At 42.3% G+C, this 25,583-nt stretch overlaps 1 protein-coding gene across 5 annotated transcripts in view; it reads right to left on the bottom strand.

The window, feature by feature from the left end:
- Window positions 1–25,583, bottom strand: part of ATXN7L1 (ataxin 7 like 1) — a 198,650-nt gene that overhangs the window by 41,281 nt on the left and 131,786 nt on the right. For 4 of the 5 annotated variants that reach the window (XM_074942478.1, XM_074942479.1, XM_074942480.1 and 1 more), the window contains one exon: window positions 796–1,079. In XM_074942478.1, the coding sequence (XP_074798579.1) occupies window positions 796–1,079 (284 nt within the window). Of the gene's footprint in view, window positions 1–795; window positions 1,080–4,541; window positions 4,672–25,583 lie in introns of those variants that run through there. The other variant, XM_074942483.1, reaches the window with a different exon arrangement.

The raw sequence follows: 25,583 nt of genomic DNA, 5'->3' as shown, positions 1-25,583 counted from the left end.
ATAGCCTCTTGTCAGAGCATACACCTCTCATTTTCCACTCAAACAAATCCACACAGCTCTCCCAGCACAACACAACCCACACACAAATTAACACAATCCCCCACCCAACAACAAAACCAGCACACACAATAACCCCACTTTGAAGCCCTACGATGTCTGTTGTGTCAGTGTGAAGTGATGGAAACAGCTTCAAGCAAGGTAGAGAGCTTTTTCTGTTTAGAATATCACAAGGTTCAATCATCACTGTGATTCACAGTCTGTTACTGTCCAATATTTAAGTTCTCAGACATTTTTGGCTTTTTTACACACAACTTTATGAATTATAGCCACCTGGCAGCATGGGCCCTCAGCTACAAGATATACATTAATAACGCAAATCTCAAGTATTCAATTGGAGTGACTGGAGAACAATACTAAATCTTGGTAAGTTATCATTACTACACTGGTTTGCAGCAAATTTGTTCAATATGGCTAAAAATAAATTAAAAAGGGAGAGCCTGTTGCCCTTTTATTTTACTGCATTTATTCCCTAGATAGTCTACATTTTATCTGCTGGACAACTGAGGACAAATAGTTAACCACCCAGGTTAATTCTAAGCCAAAATGAACTTGTATTTTGTTAAGGAAATATTTTATCCATATGGCAAGGGCTTGCAGGCTAACTATTCATATTAAAAACAGCATCTTACAGTAAAACATAGCTATAGCATATTACAATATATTACTCCTCAGCTACAAAAATTATTAATGAAGAATGATGGACTATCTCAAAAGGCGCAGTACAATATCACTCACCTGAAAGTCTTTTGTAAGGCTTGTTACTGCTTTTAGTGCCGTTTTGGTGTTTCTTGTCTATTGAAGGAGCTAGAATTCCTTTGCCGTTCAGAATCTTTTCTGGTGATGGTGGCACTGACTTAGATGTCAAAGCAGATTTAATCAAAGTTGGAGCAGGGATGGTGGATGAAGAGGCTGAGGAGGAGGTGGTGGTGGTGGTGGTTGTAGAATTCATTTTAACATTGGCACCATCTGCCTTCACTAGGTTAGGAATTTTCTCTAGACTGACTACAGGAACAGGAACACTGCAAAACCAAAGAAAGAGTCTTCAAGTTGTATTTTCTGTACCACAGGATTTACAGTTTTTTGACTTATTTCTACATTTTATTATGAATTAGACACAGTTATATAAGAACATCTGAATGAAGTCACATAATATCCTGGGACCAGACTAAAAATGAGATACTTTGCAAACATGTAATATTTCGTTCAATTAGGTATTTACATAAATGGCCATTTTTCAAAGCATGGAAGTTTTGAGAACCAATTATATGGGTCAAGGTATATACTTTTCCTTTTTACGATCCATTTTCCCCACTATTTATAATTCCTCTTTGGAATCTTGAAATTTAAAATTAGTCTTTTTATATAAAGATTTTATTCCTCCAATAATAGGCAAACACTTTTTTTTTTTTTTGCTGTACAGTGTTCATCATGATTGTGTGTTTTGCTATTGGCAGTATTAACATTAATTAATAAATATCCATAGAACATTCTCTTGCTTGGAAGGGTCCCAAAAGATTATATGTATTTTGGGGATTAGAGGGAAAGAAGTCACATTTTGAACCTGGCAACTTTAACAGTCTCCCTAATGAGTTTAGCAGACCCTAAAATATATTTTAATACAATTTTAAGAATTAATAAATAAACAATCAGCTTAATTTGTCCTTTCAAGAATAAGCTCAGCAATAATGAGCTCTGTATAATTTGACCTTTTTAACAGTATATTTATGGCATTAACAAATGTAACATTCTCAATTCAATAGCAAGAGGTGAGCAAGATCGGATTTATTTTTGTTTAATAAAGAAATTTATTTTAATCCTAAAATGCTTTGACTTTACTGGCTGACATGCAAATGAGCAGACATATAGTGAAGACGCACAATTCTTTGTCCATCCATCCAACATCCATCCTCATATTGCCTGCCAGCTCAAGCCCTCCCCAGGAAAACAAATCCAGATAGATAACATTCATGATAAAGAGGCACAGAGCTTTAAGCCCAGGTATTGTTAAAAAGCCATAATGAAAACATCTCCATTATTCCACTCCTTGCCCCACCCTCTTTGAGGCATTCCTCTTGTCAGACAGGGTGTGCTCAACTACTTTTTCACCAAATATACATCCAGATGGCACGCAAATTCTCTGGTGATGCTCTCGGGGCATTATTCCAGACAGACTGTCCTAAACATGAATCAAAGGGGATATTTGTGTAGCAGACCAAATCTTCACCAGTAAGTACAAGTGTCACCTCTGCTGCTTTCTCAGCTTCTGCTTGCTTGGCCAAGAACGGCTACACAGGGTCAGACCAATGGCCCACCTAGCCCAGTACCCTGTCTTTCAACAAAAAGAAAAGGAGGACTTGTGGCACCTTAGAGACGAACAAATTTATTTGAGCATAAGCTTTCGTGAGCTACAGCTCACTTCATCACAAAAGCTTATGCTCAAATAACTTTGTGAGTCTCTAAGGTGCCGTAAGTCCTCCTTTTCTTTTTTGTGGATACAGACTAACATGGCTGCTACTCTGAAACCTGTCTTTCAACAGTGGCTGGTTCCAGAAGAGAACAGTGCAATTTATTCCGTGATCCATATCCTGTCATCCACTCCCAGCTTCCGGTAGTCAGAGGTGTAGGGACAGCCAGAGTATGGGGTTGCGCATCTGACCATCTTTGGCTAATAGCTATTGATGGACCTGTCCTACATGACCTTATCTAATTCTTTTTTGAACCCTGTTATACTTTTGGCCTTCACAACATCCCCTAGCAACAAGTTTCACAGGTTGACTGTGCATTGTGTGAAGTACTTTCTTATTTTTTTTTTTAAACCTGCAGCCTATTAATTTCATTGGATGACTCTTGGTTTGTGTGTAGGGGCAAATAACATTTCCTTATTCACTTTCTCTACACCATTCACACCTGTGTCATATCCCTCTCAGTTGTCTCTTTCCCAAGATGAACAGCCCCAGCATTTTAAGCTCTCCTCACATGGAAGCTGTTCCATACCCCTAATCTTTTTTGCTGCCCTTCTCTGTACTGTCTCCAATTCTAATGCAACTTTTTTGAGATGTGGCAACCAGAACTGCATGCAGTATTCAAGGCGTGGTCATACCATGGACTTACATAGTGACATTATGGTATTTTCTGTCTTCTTATTTATCCCTTTCCCAATAGTTCCTAACATTTTGTTAGCTCTTTTGACTGCTGCTGCACATTGAACTGATGTTTTCTGAGAACTAACCATGACACCATTCAAGAAAAAGATCTTGGAGTCAATAGCTAATTTAGACTCCATCATTTTGTATGTACAGTTGGGATTATATTTTCTAATGTGCATTAATTTGCATTTATTAACACTGAATTTCATCTGCCATTTTCTTGCCTAGTCACCCAGTTTTGTGAGCTCCTTTTGTTAACTCTTTGCAATCAGTTTTGGACTTAACTATCATGAATAATTTTGTATCATCTGCAAACTTTGCCACCTCACTGTTTGCCCCATTTTCTGGATCATTTATGAATAGGTTCATCAGCACTGGTCCACTGCAGATCCTTGGGGGACCCTGCTATTTACCTCTCTCCACTGTGAAAACTGACCATCTATTCCTACCCTTTGTTTTCTACCTTGTAAACATGAGAGGACCTTCCCTCCTATAGCATGATTGCCAGGGATGTGGGGACCTTGTCAAAGGCTTTCTGAAAATCAAAGTACACTATGTCCACTGGATCACCCATGTCCACATGCTTTTTGACCCCCACAACGAATTCTAACAGATTGGTGAGGCATGATTTCCCTTTACAAAAACCATCTTCCTCAAGATGCTGTGTTCATCTATATGTCTGATCATTCTGTTCTTTGCTGTAGTTTCAGCCAATTTGCCTGATATTGAAGTTAGGCTTACCGGCTTCTGATTGCCTCTGGAGACTTTTTTTTAAAAATCAGCATCACATTAGTTATCCAGTAATGGGTGCTAAAGACTGAGCTAGCCTTTAATTTTAACCCCCAGGATAACCTAGAGCACCAGGCCATCCCAGACACAGATACTTCTGATGAGTCAGAGTATAAGAAGTTGTTTAGTCTAATCATTGTCTTACAGACCTTTAAACTGTGTACATACTATAGTTAAAAAGAAAATGCATTAACTGGATGGGTGCAGCACAAAGTTTCCCCTTATCACAGTTTTATTAAATGTTTCTTTTGAAGCACAAATCAAATTTATTAACTAAGGACATTATCATTGCAAACATTTTAAGAGAGCAGAGAATGTTTACAATTGTGCTCATTCTCAAAAATTTTATATTGTTAACTGTGCATCTTCTTCTGAATCAAGATAGAAACTGAAATATGCTAACACAATATGTCTGTTAAGTGGAGTTTTTTTGCCAGGAGCATAAGTTGCCAGTGCTCTGAGATGTGCAATGGCTACCTCCTGACTTTGAGTGGAGTTCAAGATACTGGATTTTTCATACAAAGCACCAAGTGACTTAGGACTTACCTGTTTGAGAAACTGCCTCTTCCCATGCTGCATTGCTGCAGCTGGCAGAGGTGCCAGGGCTGGAGTTCCCTTAGTTTGAAAGAGAAGGAGCTGCTGACAGGGTATTCTCTGTGAGGGGCCCTGAACTTTGGAACCTTGGTCCAAAATAGCCCAAAAGTCTATTGATCTTCAGGGCATGCTGCATAACCTCTCTTTCTCCAGGCTTTTGAGGAAGGTGAGCGGAAAGCTGGAATGTGTGACTGAAGGGCTGGGATCTGTGGCTGGAGCACATCCACCTTCCCTTTCCCTGGTTTTGAAGAGTTAGGAATTTTTGTTTTATCAGTGTGATCGTAGGTTTTAATATGGCAAAAGCACCCAGAGCCTTGAGATTTGTATAAATCATACACATATCAAACCATAAAAGAATTGTGTAGCATAGCAATATCCAGATCTGGTATTAATTAGATGCAACTGTCAAAGAGGGCCAAATTCTGTGGTGGAAAAAATGGTTTTGTAAGTTGCTCAGAAAATGGGCAAAACTGAAGCGTAACTTATACCCACTCTGCATTCAGTAGGTATGTGAAACCAGTATAAGTTACAAGGTGATTGCACCCAAAGCAACACAAGGGTGTAAGATAAAGCATATCCCCTATACCTGCTTTTCCTGCTATAGTCTCACTTCAACATTGCCACAGAACTTGGCCCTCTGCGTGTATTCCCCTCCCACTCATTCAGTGAAAAGATAAGACCCCATTTATATAAAAATGACTTCTTGGAGAAAAGCTTTAGTCTTCTTAGAGATGATTGAACTACAGTAATTTATGAATACAAGAAATCATGGCCAATTTAACTCAAAGTCAAGTAGTTTTTATTATGTAAAAATAAAGCTGAATAAGTTTTCAAGACACATTTTTATTTTTATATAGATACATTTAAAAACACTGATAAGCAATAAAAAGGGGCAAAAGTGTCCCCCAAAATAGATTCTCTATTTTATTATTAAAAATAATGGAGTAAATATGCTAAAACAAGAATAATGGCAGAGAACTTACTTGTTTTATACTTACTGATAACTCAGAATTACAGAGTCTTGAATGCATATGGACCAATGAGCTAACTAACAAAGCCCAGGAGGGGTTACTAGCTTGGGTAAGTTTTAGACCACCAAATCAAACCAGAGAATAGGATGAATTGCTCCTTAAACACCTGTTGTCTGTAACGTGTAGAAAGAAAACTTGTGATATTATGGGGGACTTTACTTTTGGAGACATGCTGGAGGTCTCATGTAGCCAGAAGTAAAACATCATTAGAATTTCTAAAAATTATACATAATTTTCTAACACTAAAGGTATTGCATTCAACACAAGGCAATTATCTTGGACCTCATGATGACAGATAATGATTAATCAATCACAGAGCTGGAAGCTGTTGGTTGCTTAGGGACCAGAAAACTTTAAAAAGAAAAGGAGTACTTGTGGCAGTTAAAGTTAAAGACTAACATTTATTTGAGCATAAGCTTTCGTGAGCTACAGCTCACTTCATCGGATGCATGCAGTGGAAAATACAGTAGGGGGATTTTATATACACATAGAACATGAAATAATGGGTGTTACCATTCACACTGTAACTAGAGTGATCAGGTAAGGTGAGCTATTACCAGCAGGAGAGAAAAAAACCCTTTTGTAGTGATAATCAAGGTGGGCCATTTCCAGCAGTTGACAAGAATGTGTGAGGAACAGTAGGGGGGAAAATAAACATGGGGAAATAGTTTTACTTTGTGTAATGACACATCCACTCCCAGTCTTTATTCAAGCCTAATTTAATGGTGTCCAGTTTGCAAATTAATTCCAATTCTGCAGTCTCTCGTTGGAGTCTGTTTTTGAAGTTTTTTTGTTGGAGAATTGCGACTTTTAGGTCCGTAAACGAGTGACCAGAGAGACTGATGCGTTCTCCGACTGGTTTTTGAATGTTCTAATTCTTGACGTCTGATTTGTGTCCATTTATTCTTTTACGTAGAGACTGTCCGGTTTGGCCAATGTACAGACTAACACAGCTGCTACTCTGAAACCTATCATTACAGAAAACTTTAGTTTTTCTCCAAGAGATCACTGATATAAATGGTGCCTTATCTTTTTACTGAATGAATTGGTGGGGGCGGGGAGGGGGAGAGGAAGGGGAAAGAAATACAATCATGACCCAAATTACATTCAGGATGGGCAAACAAAGGAAAATCCCAACCAGTAATGTATACATTTGGCACTTCAAAAAGGCTAATTTTCAAAAGCTGAGGAAAAATATGAATTAAATTGATTGGGAGGAAAATTGTGAGTTCTTTAAGAAGAGTTTATTAGATGGCCAAAAAGCCATGATTCCACAATCAAGGAAGAGGACAACTTTAGCTAAAAGCCCATTCCTAGTTCAGTGGAAAAGTGAAGGCAGCAAATAGAAAAATAGCAACCCCCCCCCCCCGCCCCCCGCAAAAAAAAACCCCAAAACAAAACAAATTTTAAAAAGTGATTGATATAAATTTGAAGCTATGAAGTATAAAAAATCAGAAACTAAAGATAGGAAAAATCCATAGTTGGCAGGACTAAAGTCAAGAAGTTTTTGACGTGTATTAGTAACAAAAGAAATCCCAACAAGGGTACAGACCCATTACTAGAATTGTTAATAATGACACAGAAAAGACAGAAGTGTTTAATAAATATTTCTTTTCTGTATTTGGAAAGAAGCAGGATTATGTATTCTTATCACTGAGGATGAAGTACCTTCCAGGTCATTAATAAACTAAGGAAGATGTAAAACAACATCTACTGGGAGTAAATATTTTTAAATCAGCATGCCCAGATATCTGGCATTCAAGAGTCCTAAAAGAGTTAGCTGAGGAGATCTCTGGTCCTCCTGATGTTAATTTTTAACACATCTTGGGATATTGGGGAAATGCCAGAAAACTGAAAGAGTGTTAATGTTGTGACAATGTTCAAAAAGGGTTAATATAGGTTGGGCTAGCCTGAGCAAAATAATGGAAGAGCTGATATCAGACTCACCTGAAAAAGAATTAAAGGATAGGAATATGATTCTTGCCGGTCAACATAGTTTCATGGAAAAAAAATTAATTACCTGTACTGTAACTGTTGTTGTTTGAGATATTGGTGCAGATGTGCAGTATTCCACTCAAAGTGTGCATCACAGTCTGAGAACTTTGCAAAGGCACTCATGCCTTTCAGTCCTATAGCCTCTCCCCTGCTATAAGGGCAACGCTGCCCTGACTCCCTTCAGTTCCTTCGCACCAGAATCCAAAGCTAATAATTCTGATGAGGGGATGTAGGGTGGGTCGTAGAATCTACATCTGCACCCACATCTTAGAGAAAAACAGTTACAGTTCAGGTAAGTTACTAGTTTATTTCTTCGAGTAGTTGCAGATATGTATTCCACTAAGGCCACTCAAAAGCAATAACTAAAGGAGGTGGGGCTAAAGAACAACTGCAAAACTGCCTTCCCAAAGTTTGCATCTGACCTTGATGCAGTCGTACTAACATAATGCTTGGTAAAAATATATACTGAAGACAATGGTAGCTGCTCTGCAAATGTCTAATATAGAACATCACTGAGGAATGTGACTGAAGCCATTTGGGCCCTTGTTGAATGAGTCACTGGTCTTTGAGGAGGTGCAGACTGAGCCACTTCATATGCTGCCATAATGCTGGAAGTAATCCATCTGGGAACTGTCTGCTTGGAAACCACCTGACCCTTCACATGATCTGCATAAGAGACCGAGTCAAGACGACTGATGACTTGGAGACAGACAATCCCTTTTAAAAAATCTGCATATCAGGGAGTTAGAAAAAATTATCTTCCCTTAAAACAGTGGAATGTCAATATCCTCATTAAGCAGACGCTCAAGGAGCTGAGAGACAGACCTGATGACTTAAGAAGCAACAGATAATCCAGAACATCCTGAATGCATGCTTGCTTTGGCTGGATTCCCAGAGCTAGTGACCAAACAGAATAATGCTTCCATTTGATAAAATATGTCGTTTAGTAGAAAGCTTTCTGCTGTTAAGTAACACTCAGTGCCCTGCTTCCAAGCAATGTCCTTCCCCCTCATCTAACCATATAGCATCCACGTCAACAGATGCAGACTGCTCAGTGCATCAGAAGGGAGGAGGGGAAAGTATTTGGGATGTCAGACAGGTCAAGAAGATCAGAGAACCAGCCTTGTCTTGGGCAAGCTGGCGATGAGAGTATCAGTTTGGTATGATCCAACTGCAGTTTCAGGATAACCTGAAGAATTAAAGTATACATCAGCTCTGATCCCCAATTCAAATGGAAGGCACTGATTAAAGAGCCTAGACTGGGCCCCACTCGAGATTACAACTGACTGCATTTCCTGTTGTCTTTTGTTGCAAACAAGTCTATCACTGCAATACTCCAATCTCTGAAGATGGATCTCAATACGTTGTTCTTCAAGGACCAATCATGATTCTAGGATAAAAAACTGTTGAGGTGGTTGGCTAACTGATTCTGAACACTAAGTAAGTGAGCCGCTGTGGGGGTAATCACCTCCTTGATGCACAGATACCAAAATTTTATCACTTCCTGGCAAGGTGGGTGGAACTAGCCCCTCCCTGCTTGTTCACATAATATATTTCAATGATATGGTCGTTAAGGATATGAACCGCTGTACCCCTGATCTGAGACTGAAAGGCCAGACATTCACTGTAAATAGCGCAAAGCTCCAGAAAAATGATACAAAGGGAAACTTCCAGAACTTGCAATGACCCTAGATGTGCTCCCCAGCCCATTGTGAATATACTGGGAACTATAGTCCTGGTTGGAGAAGGGTGGACAAAGGGAACACCGGACAAACATTGAACTGATCTGTCCTCCACTGTAGGGAGTCCAGGATGTTTGGTGGTACTCATACTAAGCTGTCCTTCAACTTACTATCTGGGAGCTAGACTAGTTTCATCCAGCCTTGATGAGAACACAAATGCAATCTTGCATGTTGGACTACCTAACTGCATGCCACCATATGCCCTAGTAACTTTAGGCACACACAGATTGTAGCTGATGGGTGATCATGAGACCAGAGGGATAGACATAGTTGGTGAATTGCCTGAAATCTCTCGATCAGCAGGAAAGCCCTCAAACTTGTATAGTCTAGTAGGGCCCCAATGAACTCTGTTTTTTGAGTTGGTATTAGGTGTGACTTCCCTTTGTTCTAAATTAGACCCAGGTGATCAAAAAGACAAAAGTGTGAACTGGATGTGGCAGAGAATGTGGTCTTTGGACTTGTCCCTCAGTAACCAATCATCCAGATAAGAAAAGATGTGAATTCCCATTTTCCTGACATAGGTCACCACTACAGTCATGCATCTGGTAAATACATGTAGGGCTGAGGACAGGCCAAAGGGAGCACCATATATTGATAATGCTGCACTGCCACTACAAATCTCAGAAATATCCTGTGGCCTGGGAAAATCTGCACGTGGAAACAGGCATCCTGAAGATCTAGAGCAGCAAACCAGTCATTGTGATCCAGTGTGGGGAGAATAGTAGTCTGGATATCCATGCAGAATCTCCGTATCTGATGTATTTGTTGAGACCATGAAGATCAAGGATAGCTCTCATCCCTCCTTTGGGCTTGGGGATCAGGAAGGAACAGAAGCAGAATTCCTTTCCCTGATGATGAACTTCCTCTCTAAAAGCCCCCAGAATTTGGACCTGCTGAAGGAGGTAGGAGGGGAGAATGGACAGAAATTGGATGGTATAACCTGATCCCAGAGTGCTTAGGATCACCTTGTCCATAGTTATTGTTTCCCAAGCACTTCAGAAGCCTGTCCTTGAACTTTGGAGATATGGTCAATAACTTCACCATTGGTATGCTGCCCTCAATACGAAAGTCAAATAGGCTGCATGCCCAAAGGTGGTGGAAGAAGGGCTGGTTGATCAAATCTGGACCCAGGTCTTCTCTTCTGGTGATTTATGCCCCTTTCTCGGGAAGTCTTGCTGCCTAGCAGGCTAATATGACTGTCAGAAGTATCAAGGTAGATGGTATTGCTAGTGTTGCTGTTGACTCATAACAATGTCTCTTTGTGGCCTGCTATAAACCCACAGTGACTGCAAAATAACACAAGAGTCCTTAAAAGGATGCAATGTCTTGTTAGTTTTCTCAGAAAACAAAACCAATCATCGAAAAGTAAGTCCTCCTCTGTGCTCTATTGGACCTCAGGAGCTATGCCGGAGTTCTGTAATCACTAGGTCCTTCTCTTTATTACAGAGGCGGCCATAAATCTGGATGAAGGATCTGCTGTCCAGTGCCGATTGCAAAGACATCTTGGCCACCAAACGGCCTTCTGCAATGAATGCTGTAAACCAGGGGTCTCAAACTCAATTTACCTTAGGGCCAGTGCCCATTCTAAAATCCTCCCAGCGAGCCAATAATGTCACTGAAGATGGTGTTCAGAAAATAAATTGTTTATGTTGTATTTTTTATTTCAAATTTCTTAGAAATAATAAAACTGTCATACAACTTTATACAATTCTTCGCCTGCCAGAGAGTTTTTAGTGCTTGCCAGACACCTGGCAATGCTTCAGTTCTGTCAGATGTTTAGCCTCAGTGACTGAGCAGTTGAAACCTTCAGGATTGCAGCAAGGGGTGCATCAGACAGTTGTGTTCAGTATTTTGACTTATTTATATTCATTGTGGAAAAAAGTGCTGCTGCCTCCATGGCTGACTCTGCCCGGCGACTAGTGATGTATCTCTGTTCCTCTCCCCCAGCCAATGGGAGCTGCGGCAGGCAGCTCCTGCAGCAGACAGAGCCGGCAGTGCGTCTGCATGGGTCTCTCCTCTGCGGGCCGTAGTGGAGAGGTTCTTGGGCCGCCGATGGCCCGGGGGACGGGACTTTGAGACCCCTGCCTTAAACTCTTCCTTGGAGGATTCTCACAACTTATCCATAAACTTGGACATAGCATCCCAATTCACAAATCATACTTAAATGATAATACCTGCTGTTTCGCAATACACATTTGTAATTAAGAGGTTGAATAAACTTTTCTCCCTATCAAGACTAGCCTCTTAGACTGTTTGTCTTTAGGTGTGGATTTATATCTCTCGTGTCATAATCTGTTGTTTGCAGCCATCACAACAAGAGAATTAGGAGCTGAATGTGAGAAAAAAAATGCTCAAAACCCTGCCTGGGGACATAATACCTCTTATCACTATGCTTTGCTTTTAAAGACACTGGGGTATTTCACAGAGATTTGGCAGACTCTAACATCACTTCATTTATAGGGAGAGTGACTCTGGCAGGAGCAGAGGACTGAAGACTATTCACTAATGTATGGGTGTTCTCCTGAACAAACGCCGCTTGAATACCCAAGGGTGACACTATTTGTCTCAGGAGATCTTGATGTGATTTTAAAATCCTCTGACACCAGAGATGAATAATCTGGCTCTGTAGCCTCATTTGCTGACGAGGAAGAAGAGGGAAGCAGGATCAGTGGAATCTCCTGTGGCAATGCATGACTAATATAGGATCGGTCTGCACCAACTCATAGGGAGTCACCTCAGTCTGTGGCTGCAGCACAGGTGGATCATGAGGGGACACTACCAGAGGAATGTGTGACCTCACCCTGGAACGAGTGGAAGACTGGGACCTCAGCGAATGAGGAACTCCCCGGGATTTCCAAGGAGGCCATTGTCGATAGGGATACGGCACTGGTGGCCAGTAGGAGCTAGGCCAGGAACCTTTATCCCTGCGGAAGCAATACCAATCTCTGTATCTAGGGTGACTCCCAGGAAGTCTCAACGACTCTCAAGAATGGTATGGCGAAGGAAAAGTCTCCAAACTCAGTCCTGAAGACCCTTCCAAGTAGTCTGATAGTAATGGAGGAGCTGCTCCAGTGAAGCCAGTAAACACTGCGTGTCATCCACAGCCCTATACGCAGGTCTCATCGGCACCAATGATGGTACAATAGTTGGCACTGAGTACTGACAAAGGCATTGCACTCACTTTCATTCCTGAAGCTGGTACCGATACAGAGGATGAAATTGATATCAGACCCAGAGATGTAGAATACTGCAATCACTGTGCTGGCAATGCTCTTGGTACCAAGCAGGAAGCTGACTGCAACCCTGACCCTTAGATATGAGGCTGTGTGGACGACAGTACCGACAACAAGTCTAGATCCAGTCCATGCAGCACTCAGGACACGAAAGAAGCCGCCAGCACAGTCAAATGTTCCTGCGTAGTGGAGAATCAGGAACAGAAAAACACAGCAAGTCTGCTGATGCCTGATATGCTGCCAGTGCAGAAACCGTTGGTGCCATCACCACTCTCATCGGTACCGGACTCAGTGGACACCCTTTGGACAGTATGGGAGTTTATAGTATGGCATCCATCTGATCTCGCCTCAGTATTGGAGAGCGAGTGGATTGTCCAGCTCTATCCTGAGTACTGAAGATTCACATTGCTGGTCTGCACTCCTCCGCAACAGGGAGGAGGAATCTCACTGAGCTCTGGAACAGCCTCAGTCCATTTTGTGGGTTCTTTTTCCTTAGAGGAACAGAGGCAGGAGAACGCTCCCCCTTCTTCCTGGGTGAGGAATCCAAATCTGGTTGTGAAGCCCCAGCCCGTAGCAGCTCAGGCGCTTTCTGGGGGCCCGATAATCTGTGGCAGTCCCCAGAGAGCGTAAGTGGACCTCATGGCCTGCTCCATAAGGTGCTTCTTCAAGTACAAGTCTATAGCCACCTGAGTTCTCTTCGGTATGTCTAAACCGTGATTTAAAAAAAATTCACAGCATTGAGTCTCAGACCTCGGGTCAGCTGACTTGGGCTCACTGGAATTGGGCTGAATGGCTATAAAATTGAAACGTAGGGCTTTGAGACCCTCCTGCTTCGTAGGGTCTCAGAGCCTGGGTTGCAGCCCAAGCCTGAACATCTACACTGCAATTTTATAGCCCCACAACCTAAGCCCGTGAGCCTGAGTCAACTGACCTGGGCCAGCAGCAGCTGTGCCACGGGTCTTTTATCGAATAACCTGCAGATGAAGCACCTTTCCTTAATGTGCCCTTCCACAAAGCACAATAAACACTGAGTGTGGGAGTCACCAGTAGGGATAGCTACCCCAAATGATAAACAATGCTTAAAACCTGGTGAAGGCATCACATCAGGCAAAAAACTCTACTTACTACACTAAATAAAACCTTAAGGTACTACTAAACTAACTATTTACATAAGAAAACCACAGAAACATCATGATAGAGGAAAGTGAGGTGAAACACCACACTGAACGTGCCAACTCAACTGTGGGCAATGAGAAGGAACTAAGGGGGTAGCCATGGGAGGGGCTACAAGGCTGAAGGGTGCAAGCACCACCCCGAGGGGCATTGCTAAGGAAAGTTCTCCAACTGATGCGCTGGGCACCTGTATACCCAAGTGGAATACATATCTGCAACCACTTGAAGAAGAAATAGGTCTTGTCAAACAAACCTGATTTCATTCTTTGATTGAAACTTGTTATCAAAGTTTGGTTGATAATGGTAACTGTGTAGATGTAATATACTTTTCTAAGGCATTGAGTTAGTACTGAACAACATTAATTAAAAAATAGCATTATAAACTATCAATAAAACACATTAAATGATTAAGAACTGGCTAACCGATACTATTCAACATTTCCTCAACGATCTGGAAGTAAATATAACTGCAGATAGAATTTGCAAATGGCACAATGATACATGATGACAGGGCGGCCACACAGAATTATCTGGATCACGTAGTAAGCTGGGCCCATTGAAACAAAATGCATTTTAATACAGCCACATGCATCTAAGAACAATGAATGCCAGCTATATCTACAGAATGAGGAAATGTATTCCAGAAAGCAGAGATCCTGAAAAGAATTTAGGGGTCAAATGGACCAGCAACTCCACATGAGCTTCCAGTGCAATGCTGTGGCAGAAAAGGCTAATGCAATCCTTGGATAAACAAAGGAGTAGTGAGTAGGAGCAGGGAGGTTATTTCACCTCTGTTTTTGGCAGTGGGGAGACCAATACTAGAGTACAGCGTCTGCTTGTAGTGTCCACATTTTAAAAAGGATACTGGAAAATTGGAGAGGGTGCAGAAGAGAACCACAAAAATGATTTGAGGCTGGAGAAAATGCCTTACAGGGAGAGATTAAAAGGGCTCAGTATGTTTAGTTTATTAAAAAGAAAAATGAGAGGTGATTTTATTATAGTGCATAACTACAGTACCTACACAGGTAGAAAATATTCAGTATTAAATAGCTCTTTAAGCTCGTGGAGAAAGGCGTAACAAGAGCCAATGGCTGGACGCTCAAGACAGACAAATACAAAATTAGGCATAAATTTTTTTAACAGTGAGAGTGAATATCATTGGAACAAACTTCCAAGGGAAATGGTGGAGACATCTTTTCATGTCTTCAAATCAAAACTGGATGCCTCTCTGGAAGATATGCTTAAACCAAATACAAATTATGTTTTAGTTAAACACAGATTATTGGGCCCAATACAGGGGTAACGGAGTGAAATTTAATGGCCTGTGATATACTGGAGGTCAGACTAGATGAACTAATGGCCCCCGCATCTGTCCTTAAACTCTATGATTTATTTTAAAAAAAAAATCAAAACCTTAGATGATATGTGTGTGTGTGTGTGTGTGTGTGTGTGTGTGTGTGTGTGTGTGTATATATATATATATATATATATATATATAATGGATAACTCCGGTGGGTCTCTGAAATGCAGGCCCTAGTATTTGTTTCAAGTAATGCTGCTTCCTTTCTGTATACTTTTGAAGATGAAGTTTCTCCTACCACCAAGAGAAGACTTGTGCTAGAACACCTGTAACTTTCATGCTTTCCCTAGTTTCAGTTAGTGCACATCTCCTTTCAAGCCTTTTATGGCCCCTAAATCAGTTTACTGTGCTTTTAGTACATTACCCATAAGAACTGCATAGACAAGAACCTACCGGGTCTTCTAGCATCCTGATGCATGAAACAAAGGATTTCCCATCTACGCTATTTTCTCATGTAATGTAATCTACGCCTAAACATCAACCATTGGCACTCCTTAAATAGATTATTCCCATGACAAACTGCTTTAACAGTTAAGAATTTTCTCTTCCAATATTATTTTAGGTAAATTGTCATTTAGTTCCAAGCCATTGTTCCTTGTCATGCCGTTCTCAAACACAAATAATCCCTCTACTTTAATACTTCTCAGATATTTGTAGACTATTATATTCACATCATACCGTTGGTCTCCTTTTCTTCAGGTTTTACCATTAAATCATTTTTGCCTGATATATTCTCACAATTTTATTATTTTTGTCAGCCATCCCTGGTTTCATTCTCAAGTCTCAGCCTCATCTCAAACCCTTTTAATCTCATTTTTTTAAATTAATACAAACAATTTTTCAAACCTCTTAAAATACCTAAAAGTAATCTTTAAAAACCCAAACATTTGTTGTTTGTTCTTCTGCACTTTTCAGTTTGTCTATAGCCTTCTTATTATATAACTCCCAAAAGAGCATACAAAATGTATGCATACAAAATGTGGTCTAGTGGAATCAGTACTGCTGAACTGTATTCCCAATTCTGCTACAGACTCACTGTGTTAATTTAGGTAAATCATTAAATCATATTTAGCCTGTTTCCCCATCCTTAAACTAGCAATAATGATGTTTATATGTCTCAAAGGGCTTAAGTTTCACTAACAGACAAGTGATCTGAAAACCCTTTAAAAAACAGTATAAGTTCAAATTATATATTATTATAATAATACCATAGGTGTGTTTTTATCAGATCTAGGTATCTCTGTAATCTCTTCTGATTTGTATTCTGTTTCTCAATTGATAGGAAGGCTGCCAGCTTCCCTGATTTTGACTAGGCTATCCCTTTACTTTCATTTTCAGCTCCCTCTGCCAGGCACTGGAGCCTCTCCTTAATTATGCCAGGGTGTGGGAGAGCTATTTGTGCGGTTTTCATATTCTCAGTTTGCTTCAGTATTATCTCTGTTTGCTCCACACTGCTCCTACATGTAATGGGGGAAGAGGAATGTTATTCAGAGGTGCTGTGGGAGTGAACTGGTGCAAGTCCATCATGAGCAGGGTCCCCAGACTGCTGGCAGGATTGGGAGGAGGTACTAGTAAACTACCCAGGAAGCTCAGAACTGAGCTGCGAGGGAGAAGAGAAGTCAGACCTAGGCCAGGTAATGGCAGATATGATTTCAGTGACAACCAGGAGAGGACAGCAGAGAGAAGTGAATACCCAACAGCTCTTCAGCTGCAGAGGAACAAAAGGAAGACTGCCCAGTACAGCAGCTGCAGCCTGTGTCAGGAGCAAAGGATTTGAGCTTGGTAAGATGGGTGTAACAGGTGTGCTTTGGGGTGGGGACATACAGGGCTTAACTGAACCTTGGCTGGAGTGCAAGGTGGTAAACCCTAATGAGCGTCCCCTAGCATTTAGTTATCTTTGCTAACCGCTGCCATTTTACCCTAAAGCAGTGGTCCTCAAACTAGGGTGGGAAGGGAGCGCCACTCAACCTCCTCTGCCCCCAGCTCTATTCTAGCCATGCCCTCGACTGCAGCTGCAGCCTGGCTCTGCTCTGGGCTGTGCCTTGGCCCCCACCTTCCACTCCTGGCCATGGCTCCTCTCCCAGCTGGGGAGTGGGGAGGCACAGACACATTCTATTACTGATAAAGGAGAGCATGAGAGGAAAGGTTTGGAGACCACTGCCCTAAAGCCACAAACTGGGCTTTGTGCAAGGATCTTATGCTGCATGCAGCTTTGAAATTTAAACTCTTGGAAATGGTTTTACCACATACCTTGTGATATTTATTGAATTTTACATGTTTTATCATCATTTACCTACTAAACTTTTCCAAGAAAAAGTGTTAAAAACAAAGTGATCAGCATGATGTTGATTTTTTGGGTTACCAAATTACTATTTCACTCCCCTGGGAAATATACCTTGTATGTATTACCTACACTACAGCTATTCCTTCCTCCAAATTAAAACAGGGCTCCCTGCTCCCATCTGGAAGTATCAAAATTAACTGTTTCCCCTTGTTCTGTTTCTTTTCACTGGGAACAGAGATTGAGGAAGAAGGGTGGTGGATCCTATCTTCCCTACTGGCTTTATTATGCTGTTTTTTATTCACTTGGAACAAACTCTTACAAGAGCCCTGGGCAACAGTTTCCTTCCCTGCTGTGCGTAATGTATTGGGAGTAGTTATCACACCTTGTATCTTTGTACCTCTGCAATGCTGTCATGGAGAGCGTAGTAAAGGATAATCCTTCCTCAGCACTGCTATAGAAAACATGGGTTCCCCACAATAAAAACTGCTTTGTCAAAGTGAAAGAGTATCTTCCATTAGTTCCTTTTGTGCTTCACTATTAGCCATATATCTTTCTTGCAACATGTCTGAAATATTAATCTCCGTTACTAGCATAAAAAGTTGCCTTGCTTTATGGAATATAATTATTTTGATATTCACAAGTCATACACTGCTGTCTGGCTCTCTGCAAACAGCCTCAAGGGTTATTTAATATTCTGCTTCAGGAAGGCTTTCTTTCTGGTTCACACCTAGATTTCATCTACCCCAGGATTAGCTATAGTTGACAAAAAGCAGTTACTGTCTTTCCAATGAAATCCAATCTTTCTTCTTTTCTTCTGGGCTGAATTTCCCTTCCTTTTCAGAAATACCCAGTAGCTGGACGTGGGGTTGAGAAAGTGAGACAATCCATTGTTTTTATGCTACACTGTGTCCCAGAAAACTGGAAACATTCCTGTCTTCAGGGCCCAACTGGGTGTCCCTGTTACTTTTTACAATCAATCAAATAAATTAAATAAAATGCTGCTTTGTCCCAGTTTTGTGGCCCCTGCAGACACCCCCTGAAAGAGCTATCAGGCAGATGACGTGATGAAACTGATACCTGCTAAATGGGTGCACTTCAAACAACATCATTCATAAGACCAGTCAAATATTTCTGCCCTCCCCCTTCCAAGCAAGCAAGGTGACAAGATGTTCCAGAAACCCAGGAACACCCCAGGTTTTGAGGGACATCCCGTTCTTCCAGTTCAGTTTTCTAAAATCCCTGTATTTTTGTAATCCTGTCATAGTTGCCAGAAGCCTTGCTGTGTTGTGGCAGGATGGAGGAAAGGGGGCAGTAAGCCTTTCCACCTCTCTGCCCAAACTCTCCCACCTTTCTGATCCCACCTATCTCCCATGTCCTTCAACATGTTTCCTGTTAACAGAACATAACGTAAAAAAATTTGTTTTCACGCAACACACAGCCAAACACACTTTAACACTAATATATTTAGGGCTAACAGGGCATAACTGTGCTTGGAATCACCGTTTAGTAATTATTGTGCAGTATATTTCTAAACTAAGCACAATTATAAAAAACACACAGAAGCAACGATAATTCATACTACATGATTTAGGGGCTGTGGTGCTTTACTAAAGAAAAAAATCTGGTTAAAATATACAACTCCCCCCCCCACACACTTTGTCCTTTCTCAAAATAAAAATCAAAGTGAATATAATGTACTATATCAAATCATTCTGAAAAAAAAAAAAAAAGGTGCATCTTGAGCCACCATTCCAGTTACTTGTCAGATACAAAGGAACAATGGCTCTTTTCTAACAGCACCATTGATGGGGCAGTTATCGGCCTACTCTACACACAAAGTTGTGCTTGTTAACTAAAGAGATAAAGTTAGCTTAGCTAAACCACTGTGCGTGGACACATTCCCTCAACGGTTTAAATCTGGCTTCCACTGGTTTAGCTTGTCCCATGTTAAACCAAAGCAGAGTGTTCCCATACTAAGGTCATGTCTACATTATAGACACTACAGCGGCTCAGCTTCAGTGCTGGATGCTTACTATAGCAATGGATGGGAGGTTTCTGCTGTTGAGGTTAATCTGCCACTACAAGCGGTGGTAGCGGGGTCAACGGAAGAACTCTTCAGTTGATCTAGCCATTTCTGCACTCCAGGTTAGGCTAGCATCATTACATTACCCACAAGTGTGAATTTTTCACACCTCCAAGTGATCTCGGTAGGTCAACCTAATTTTTAAGTGTAGAGCAGGCCAAAGTTGCATTAGTTTAGCTAAACTGATTTTACTCCACGTTTAGTTAAATTAATGTAAATTTTGTGTGTAGACAAGTCCACTGCGGCCTGTTTTTATGAGAAGAAAAGAGCAAAAAGTGTTATTGTCCTTAATCATCAAATGTTGTCATGTAGAAAGATGGAATTAACATTATTTTTAGTACTGAACTCCATACATAAGTTTCAGCTTCACTGTGTCAGAGAAATAAAGGCAACTATGTAACACATTTCTGCCTGAAAAAGGAATCCACTCCCTATTCAAATTGATGGCTGTGGAGGTAGGTTACTAAGGCCTGGTCTACTCTATAAAGTTAGGTTGATGCAAACCGCCTTGCGTCAACCTAGCTGTGCATGTGTCGACACTTAAATTTGTCTCCCACTGATGTGTCTTGTTATTGTGATGCAGTAACATGGCCTCCCTGAGCAGCACTGAGCCATGGTTGATGTACTGAGGTCTACCCAGCATGAGTGCAGACACTGTGCTACTTATGTCAACCCTAACAGTCCTCCAAGTAGCTGTCCCACAATGCCCAACACTGACCACTCTGGTCACAACCGTGAACTCCATTGTCCAGGTGTCGCAGAGACCTAAAGCCCTCCTCCTCCTTAAAATCTTGCAGATTTTTGAAATGCCTTTTCCTGATAGTCCAACTTGGCAAGACACCTAGCAGCTTGCAATTGTTGTGAGCAATTGCCCAGCTGAACATGTCGGCTACATGCTCCAGACACACCCCCAGCTTGGAGTAGACAAGAAATATTGAATCTTCTGGACCTGTGGAGAGAAGAGGATGTGCAGACAGAGCCACAGACCAGCAGTAGAAACACTGGCATCTACGAGCTGATGCCATGGGGAATGCAGGACAAGGGGTACAACGGGTCAGCGGCAGTGCCGACTGAAAAAGAAAGAACTGCAGCAGGCATACCGTAAGGCCAAGGAGGCCAACAGTCGGTTCGGTGACGAGCCACAGATTTGCTGCTTTTACAAAGAGCTGTGTGCCATAATTGGCAGAGACCCCACTAGCACCCCACACAACAGTGTTGATGCTTCTGAAAAGCCTGACTCTCACACTCCTGTTGTGAACAGCGAGGACATGGAGGAGGAGCAGAAAGAGAAGGAGGATGGGGAACAGGAGACCAGGGATGGGGTCCAGCTATGCCATTAGCCAGGACCTGTTTGAGATTCTAATGCAGTCCAGTCAGTCCCGGGAGTCGAGCATAGGTGAGCCCAGTGCAGTGGAAGGAACATCCAGTAAATGTGTAAATGTATTTCCCATCTGTCCCAATTGCTTTTCATTCCTCTGTACAGTTAGGCGGTTGGGGCATGTGGAGCAGTTTATGTACACTGGGATGTACCAAGAGATTTCAATAAAACTTTCATGGAGGTTCTTTGCAATTCTCTGCCAAAGGTTTCTAAGGAGGGCAGCCTTATTTCTTCCTCCCTGGTGGGACACTTTCCCATACCACTCAGAGATAACTTCAGCAGGTAGCATTGCAGTAAACAGGCTAGCATCACATGGGCCCACGCAGCTTCAGGATACCAACAGCAGCTGTGCTCCTGGTGCCTTTCTCACCCTCGGGAGCGAGATAACAGCCAAATCACCATTGCCTGTGGAAAATGGTGCCAGTACGCAGTGCCATTTCCCTGTTCTCATGCAACTGAGCAATTCCCTCCTCATTTCCCTCGCCCCTGGTGGGCCATACTCACCAGGGCAGAAGCCGTGAGTGGTGCAGTGCACAAGCAGTCCCAAGCAGAAGTGTCAATAAGCAAGCCTTGTTTAAAACAAATGGGAAGCAAGGGAAGGGAGTTCTGAATCTTAACTTCCGCTTTCCATTGTGACTATATTGACAGTGTTACCTCTGTGTGTTTTATCTGTAGCTGCTGCTGTTGTGGCCTTGAGGGGGCTCCCCTTCCACACTCGCAGAATGCCTGAGTCAGATAAGGAGGAGAGAGAAGAGGACTTGGGATGACATGTTCAGAGAGATCCTGCAAGCCAGAGCTTCATCAGACAAGAGTAGAGGGCCTGGAGGATGAATGTTGCAAACTGTCTGAAGAAGGAAAGAGCAGACAGAGAAAGGCCCAGGAGTCACAGCAGCAAAAGGAGAGGGAGATGTACCAGGACACAACGGGATTTCTCCAGCAGCAAACACAGATTCTGCACAGTCTTGTGGACCTACAAGGTTCAACCACCACAGGTTTGCCTCCCTTTTCAGTCCACGGAGAACTCCATTATAGCATCTCCCTGCACTCCTCTTCAACATGCCACGTCGCATCAGGGGGTTACATCCCAACCACGCCACAGCAGAGGACATTAAGGACAACCACAGCTTCATATACACTGACCTGAAAGAGCCACAGTTGCTATACATGTAGCGAAAATGGCCATAAATGTTCTTTCCCTTTCTAAAGCTCTATTCCATAATTTTATTAAGTTTTAAATGTATTTACTTTTAACTTGGACAGAATTTTTTGAACTGGTTTCATTACTCAAAATGTTATTGTTTGGAAAACAATTCATCTTTATTAGTTCACAACATATGCTGCCGAATGCCTAGCAGTACTGAAAGCACCTACTAGTTATTGTACAACGTGACAGCTCATATGATCGGTGAAAAAAACAGCATAATCATCATAACTGTACAGCATGCATCACAAAATTAATAGGAGCACTGACTGCATTATATTCATAGGTGTCTACCAAGCACCACACCATTTCTAGTAGGTTCCAAAACACCACTATGCACTACTCTGGCTCACTGTTAAAGTGCTCTTTCAAAGTCTCCCTGAGTCCTATAGCTCCACACTGAGCTCTTCTAATAGCCCTTTGGTCTGGCAGTTCAAACTCAGCAAACAGCCACCCCCACTCCATTCCAGTAGCAACTTTTCCCCTTTTGCTTCACAGATATTATGCAGGACACAGCAGGCAGCTATAACCATTGGGATGATTTTTTCAGAGACCCAATCTTGTGAGTAAACACCATCAGCATCCCTTCAATCTAGCAAGAACACATTCAACTGTCATTCTGCACCTGCTGAGCCAGTGGCTGAATATTTCCTTGCTGCTATCCAAGTGGCCGATGTATGTCTTCATAAGCCAGGGGAGCAAGCTGGTTCTCCAGGATCACTACTGGCATTTCAACATCACCAATGGTAATCTGCCTGTTGGGAAAGAAAGTCTCTGCTTGTAGTTTTCTGAACAGTCCTGTGTTCTTAAAGATGTGAGCATCATGTACCTTACCTGAGCAGACAACAAAAATGTTGGTGAAGTGTCCCAGTGATCCACCAATGCTTGACTAACCAGAGAAAAGTAGGCTTTTCAATTGATGTACTCCGTGGCAAGGTGGACACGTGCCAAAATAGTGGTATGAGTGCCCAACCACTGTTCAGGAACACCACTGCTGCAAATCCATCCACAATGGCCTGCACGTTGCCAAGAGTCACAGTCATGCACAGCAGGAGACAGTTAATAGCCCTGCACACTTGTATGACAACGGATTTTCCAACTCCAAAATGATTTCCCACTTAGCAGGAGCAATCTGGTGTGGCAAGCTTCCAAAGTGCGATCACCACTTGTTTCTCCACAGTCAGTGCAGCTCTCATTCTGGTGTCTCTGCACTGGCGGGCTGGGGTGAGCTCGGCATACAAATCCAGGAATGTGGCCTTATGCATCCGAAAGTTCTGCAGCCCCTGCTCATTACTCCAAGCCTGCATTATGATGTGATCCCACCAGTCAGTTCTCATTTCTCGGGCCCAGAAGCAGAACTCCACCATCTGCAGCTGCTCCATGAATACCACCAACAACCTTGAATTAGTTCTCACTATGTCCCACAGCAATCAGTCCTTAACAAATTCATTATATTCCCCATTGATTTGTTTCTTTCTTGTGGCTCTGCAACTAACGAAGAATTATGCGCCCCTGTGCCTGCAATGTTCATGAAATAGTGCAGAGCACAGCAGACTTAATACTTCTGTCAGAGATGGCAGAGAGCAAGGTGGGCTGCACAGGTTCATGGGATTTTTAAAAACACTGCAAAAATGATGGGCTACAGATGATACTACGGGATGGAGAACTGCATGCTGGGAAGTTGACCTCTGGGGCTCTAAGTCACCCCTGCGTGAACGGTTTCTACCATAACATGCATTGCTAAAACTTCCCAAAGAACGCGCTGGATGGTGGTAACCTACCCATGGTGCACTGCACTGTGCATTGACACAAGCACATGTGGTGAGCATGGGCAGCACCGATGCAAAGAGCCAAATCCGCATGCACACAAGTGACATACTAACAGTGGCAGCTTTATGCTGATGAAACTGCATTGGCAAAAGCAGAAGTGGAAATAAATAAAACCTCTATCCTCAAAGACTTTAGGACTATTTAGACAGTAATTAGAAGATCAAGTTTTTTTCCCCGGCGTTGTGTAAGAGGTCAGACTTTATATTATAGTGGTTCCTTCTGGGCTTAAAATTTGTATGTCTATGTTAAAAAATTATTTCCTACCTTTCAGAAACACCTGTCACCAGGAGACCTTCCACATCTATGTCAGAGTCCAGAGGACTATTTTCCCAGCCTTTCAATTTTGTTGCCCAACATTGCAGAACTTTAAGCAAGATAAGGCACCAATCACTTCATTTCTGGGCCCCATGAGGCCCTGGGACCAAGAATCCAGCCAAAGTTTCTGCATAGCAGCACAGAACCCAATTCCCTATGCTAGAGATCTTTAAATTTTAACGTTCCTGAAACTTAGCAAAAGAAAACATTGGGCACCCGGCTGAAGTATACATTCCAAAAAGCAGGTGGATAAAGTCTCCCCTTGCAATAATCTTTTATTTTTTTAAAGATGCTTTTTGAAAATATATTTTAAATATTTGGAGAGGAGAGCCATTACTCTTGTCCTCCCACAAATTTCTTCTTAAGACCCAGCTGTACCCAGTGTGACAGGGTCGGGCCAGATGGCTACAGGAGAGTGATAGAAGGCACATATATTAGCCACAGGTTAAGTAGGCCCCTTTTCCTTGGGTAAGGTAACAGGGAAGGTTCCAGAACAATCAGGAACTTTCTGGAAACAATTGAGGCAGTCAGGCTGATTAGAACACCTGCAGCCAATCAAGAAGCTGCTAGAATCAATTAAGGCACGCTAATCAGGGCACCTGGGTTGAAAAAGGAGCTCACTTCAGTTTGTGGCGCGTGCGAGGAGTTGGGAGCAAGAGGCACAAGAAGCTGAGAGTGAGAAGGCGTACTACTGGAAGACTGAGAAGTACAAGCATTATCAGACATCAGGAGGGAGGTCCTGTGGTGAGAATAAAGAAGGTGTTGGGAGGAGGCCATGGGAAAGTAGCCCAGGGAGTTGTAGATGTCATGCAGCTGTTACAGGAGCCACTGTAGACAGCTGCAATCCACAGAGCCCTGGGCTGGAACCCGGAGTAGAGGGCGGGCCCGGGTTCCCCCCATCCCCCCAACTCCCTATTTGATACCAGAGGAGTTGAACTGGACTGTGGGTTCCACCAGAGGGGAAGGTCTCTGGCCTGTTCCCCGATCCACTAGGTGGATCAGCAGAGACTGCGGGGATTGTTCTTCTTCCTTTCCTCATGCTGTCCAGTGATGAGGCTAACTTAGTGAATGGCAGATTTGAGCCATGAAAGTGGCCAAACTGAGGGCTGCCATGAACCTCTGAGGCGAGAAAATCCACCAATAAGCGCAGGACCCACCAAGGCAGAGGAGGAACTTTGTCACACCAGCTTAATGCCAACCAATAAAGTGCTTAATAACGATGGCTAGACTGACAGATGATTAGTGATTCATTAAAGATCTCTTGTTCGCTTATTTAAAAGAAAACTGCAATGTCAGAAAATTATACAACTAGCTAATATATACAATTCTGGCTTTCTATTACTGCCAAACTTGTTTCCCTACCCTCACT

Source organism: Natator depressus, chromosome 1, assembly GCF_965152275.1.
Source record: "Natator depressus isolate rNatDep1 chromosome 1, rNatDep2.hap1, whole genome shotgun sequence".
Lineage (NCBI taxonomy): Eukaryota > Metazoa > Chordata > Testudines > Cheloniidae > Natator > Natator depressus.
The sequence above is the reverse complement of the archived record's forward strand: the minus strand, read 5'-3'. Positions and strand labels throughout refer to the sequence as shown.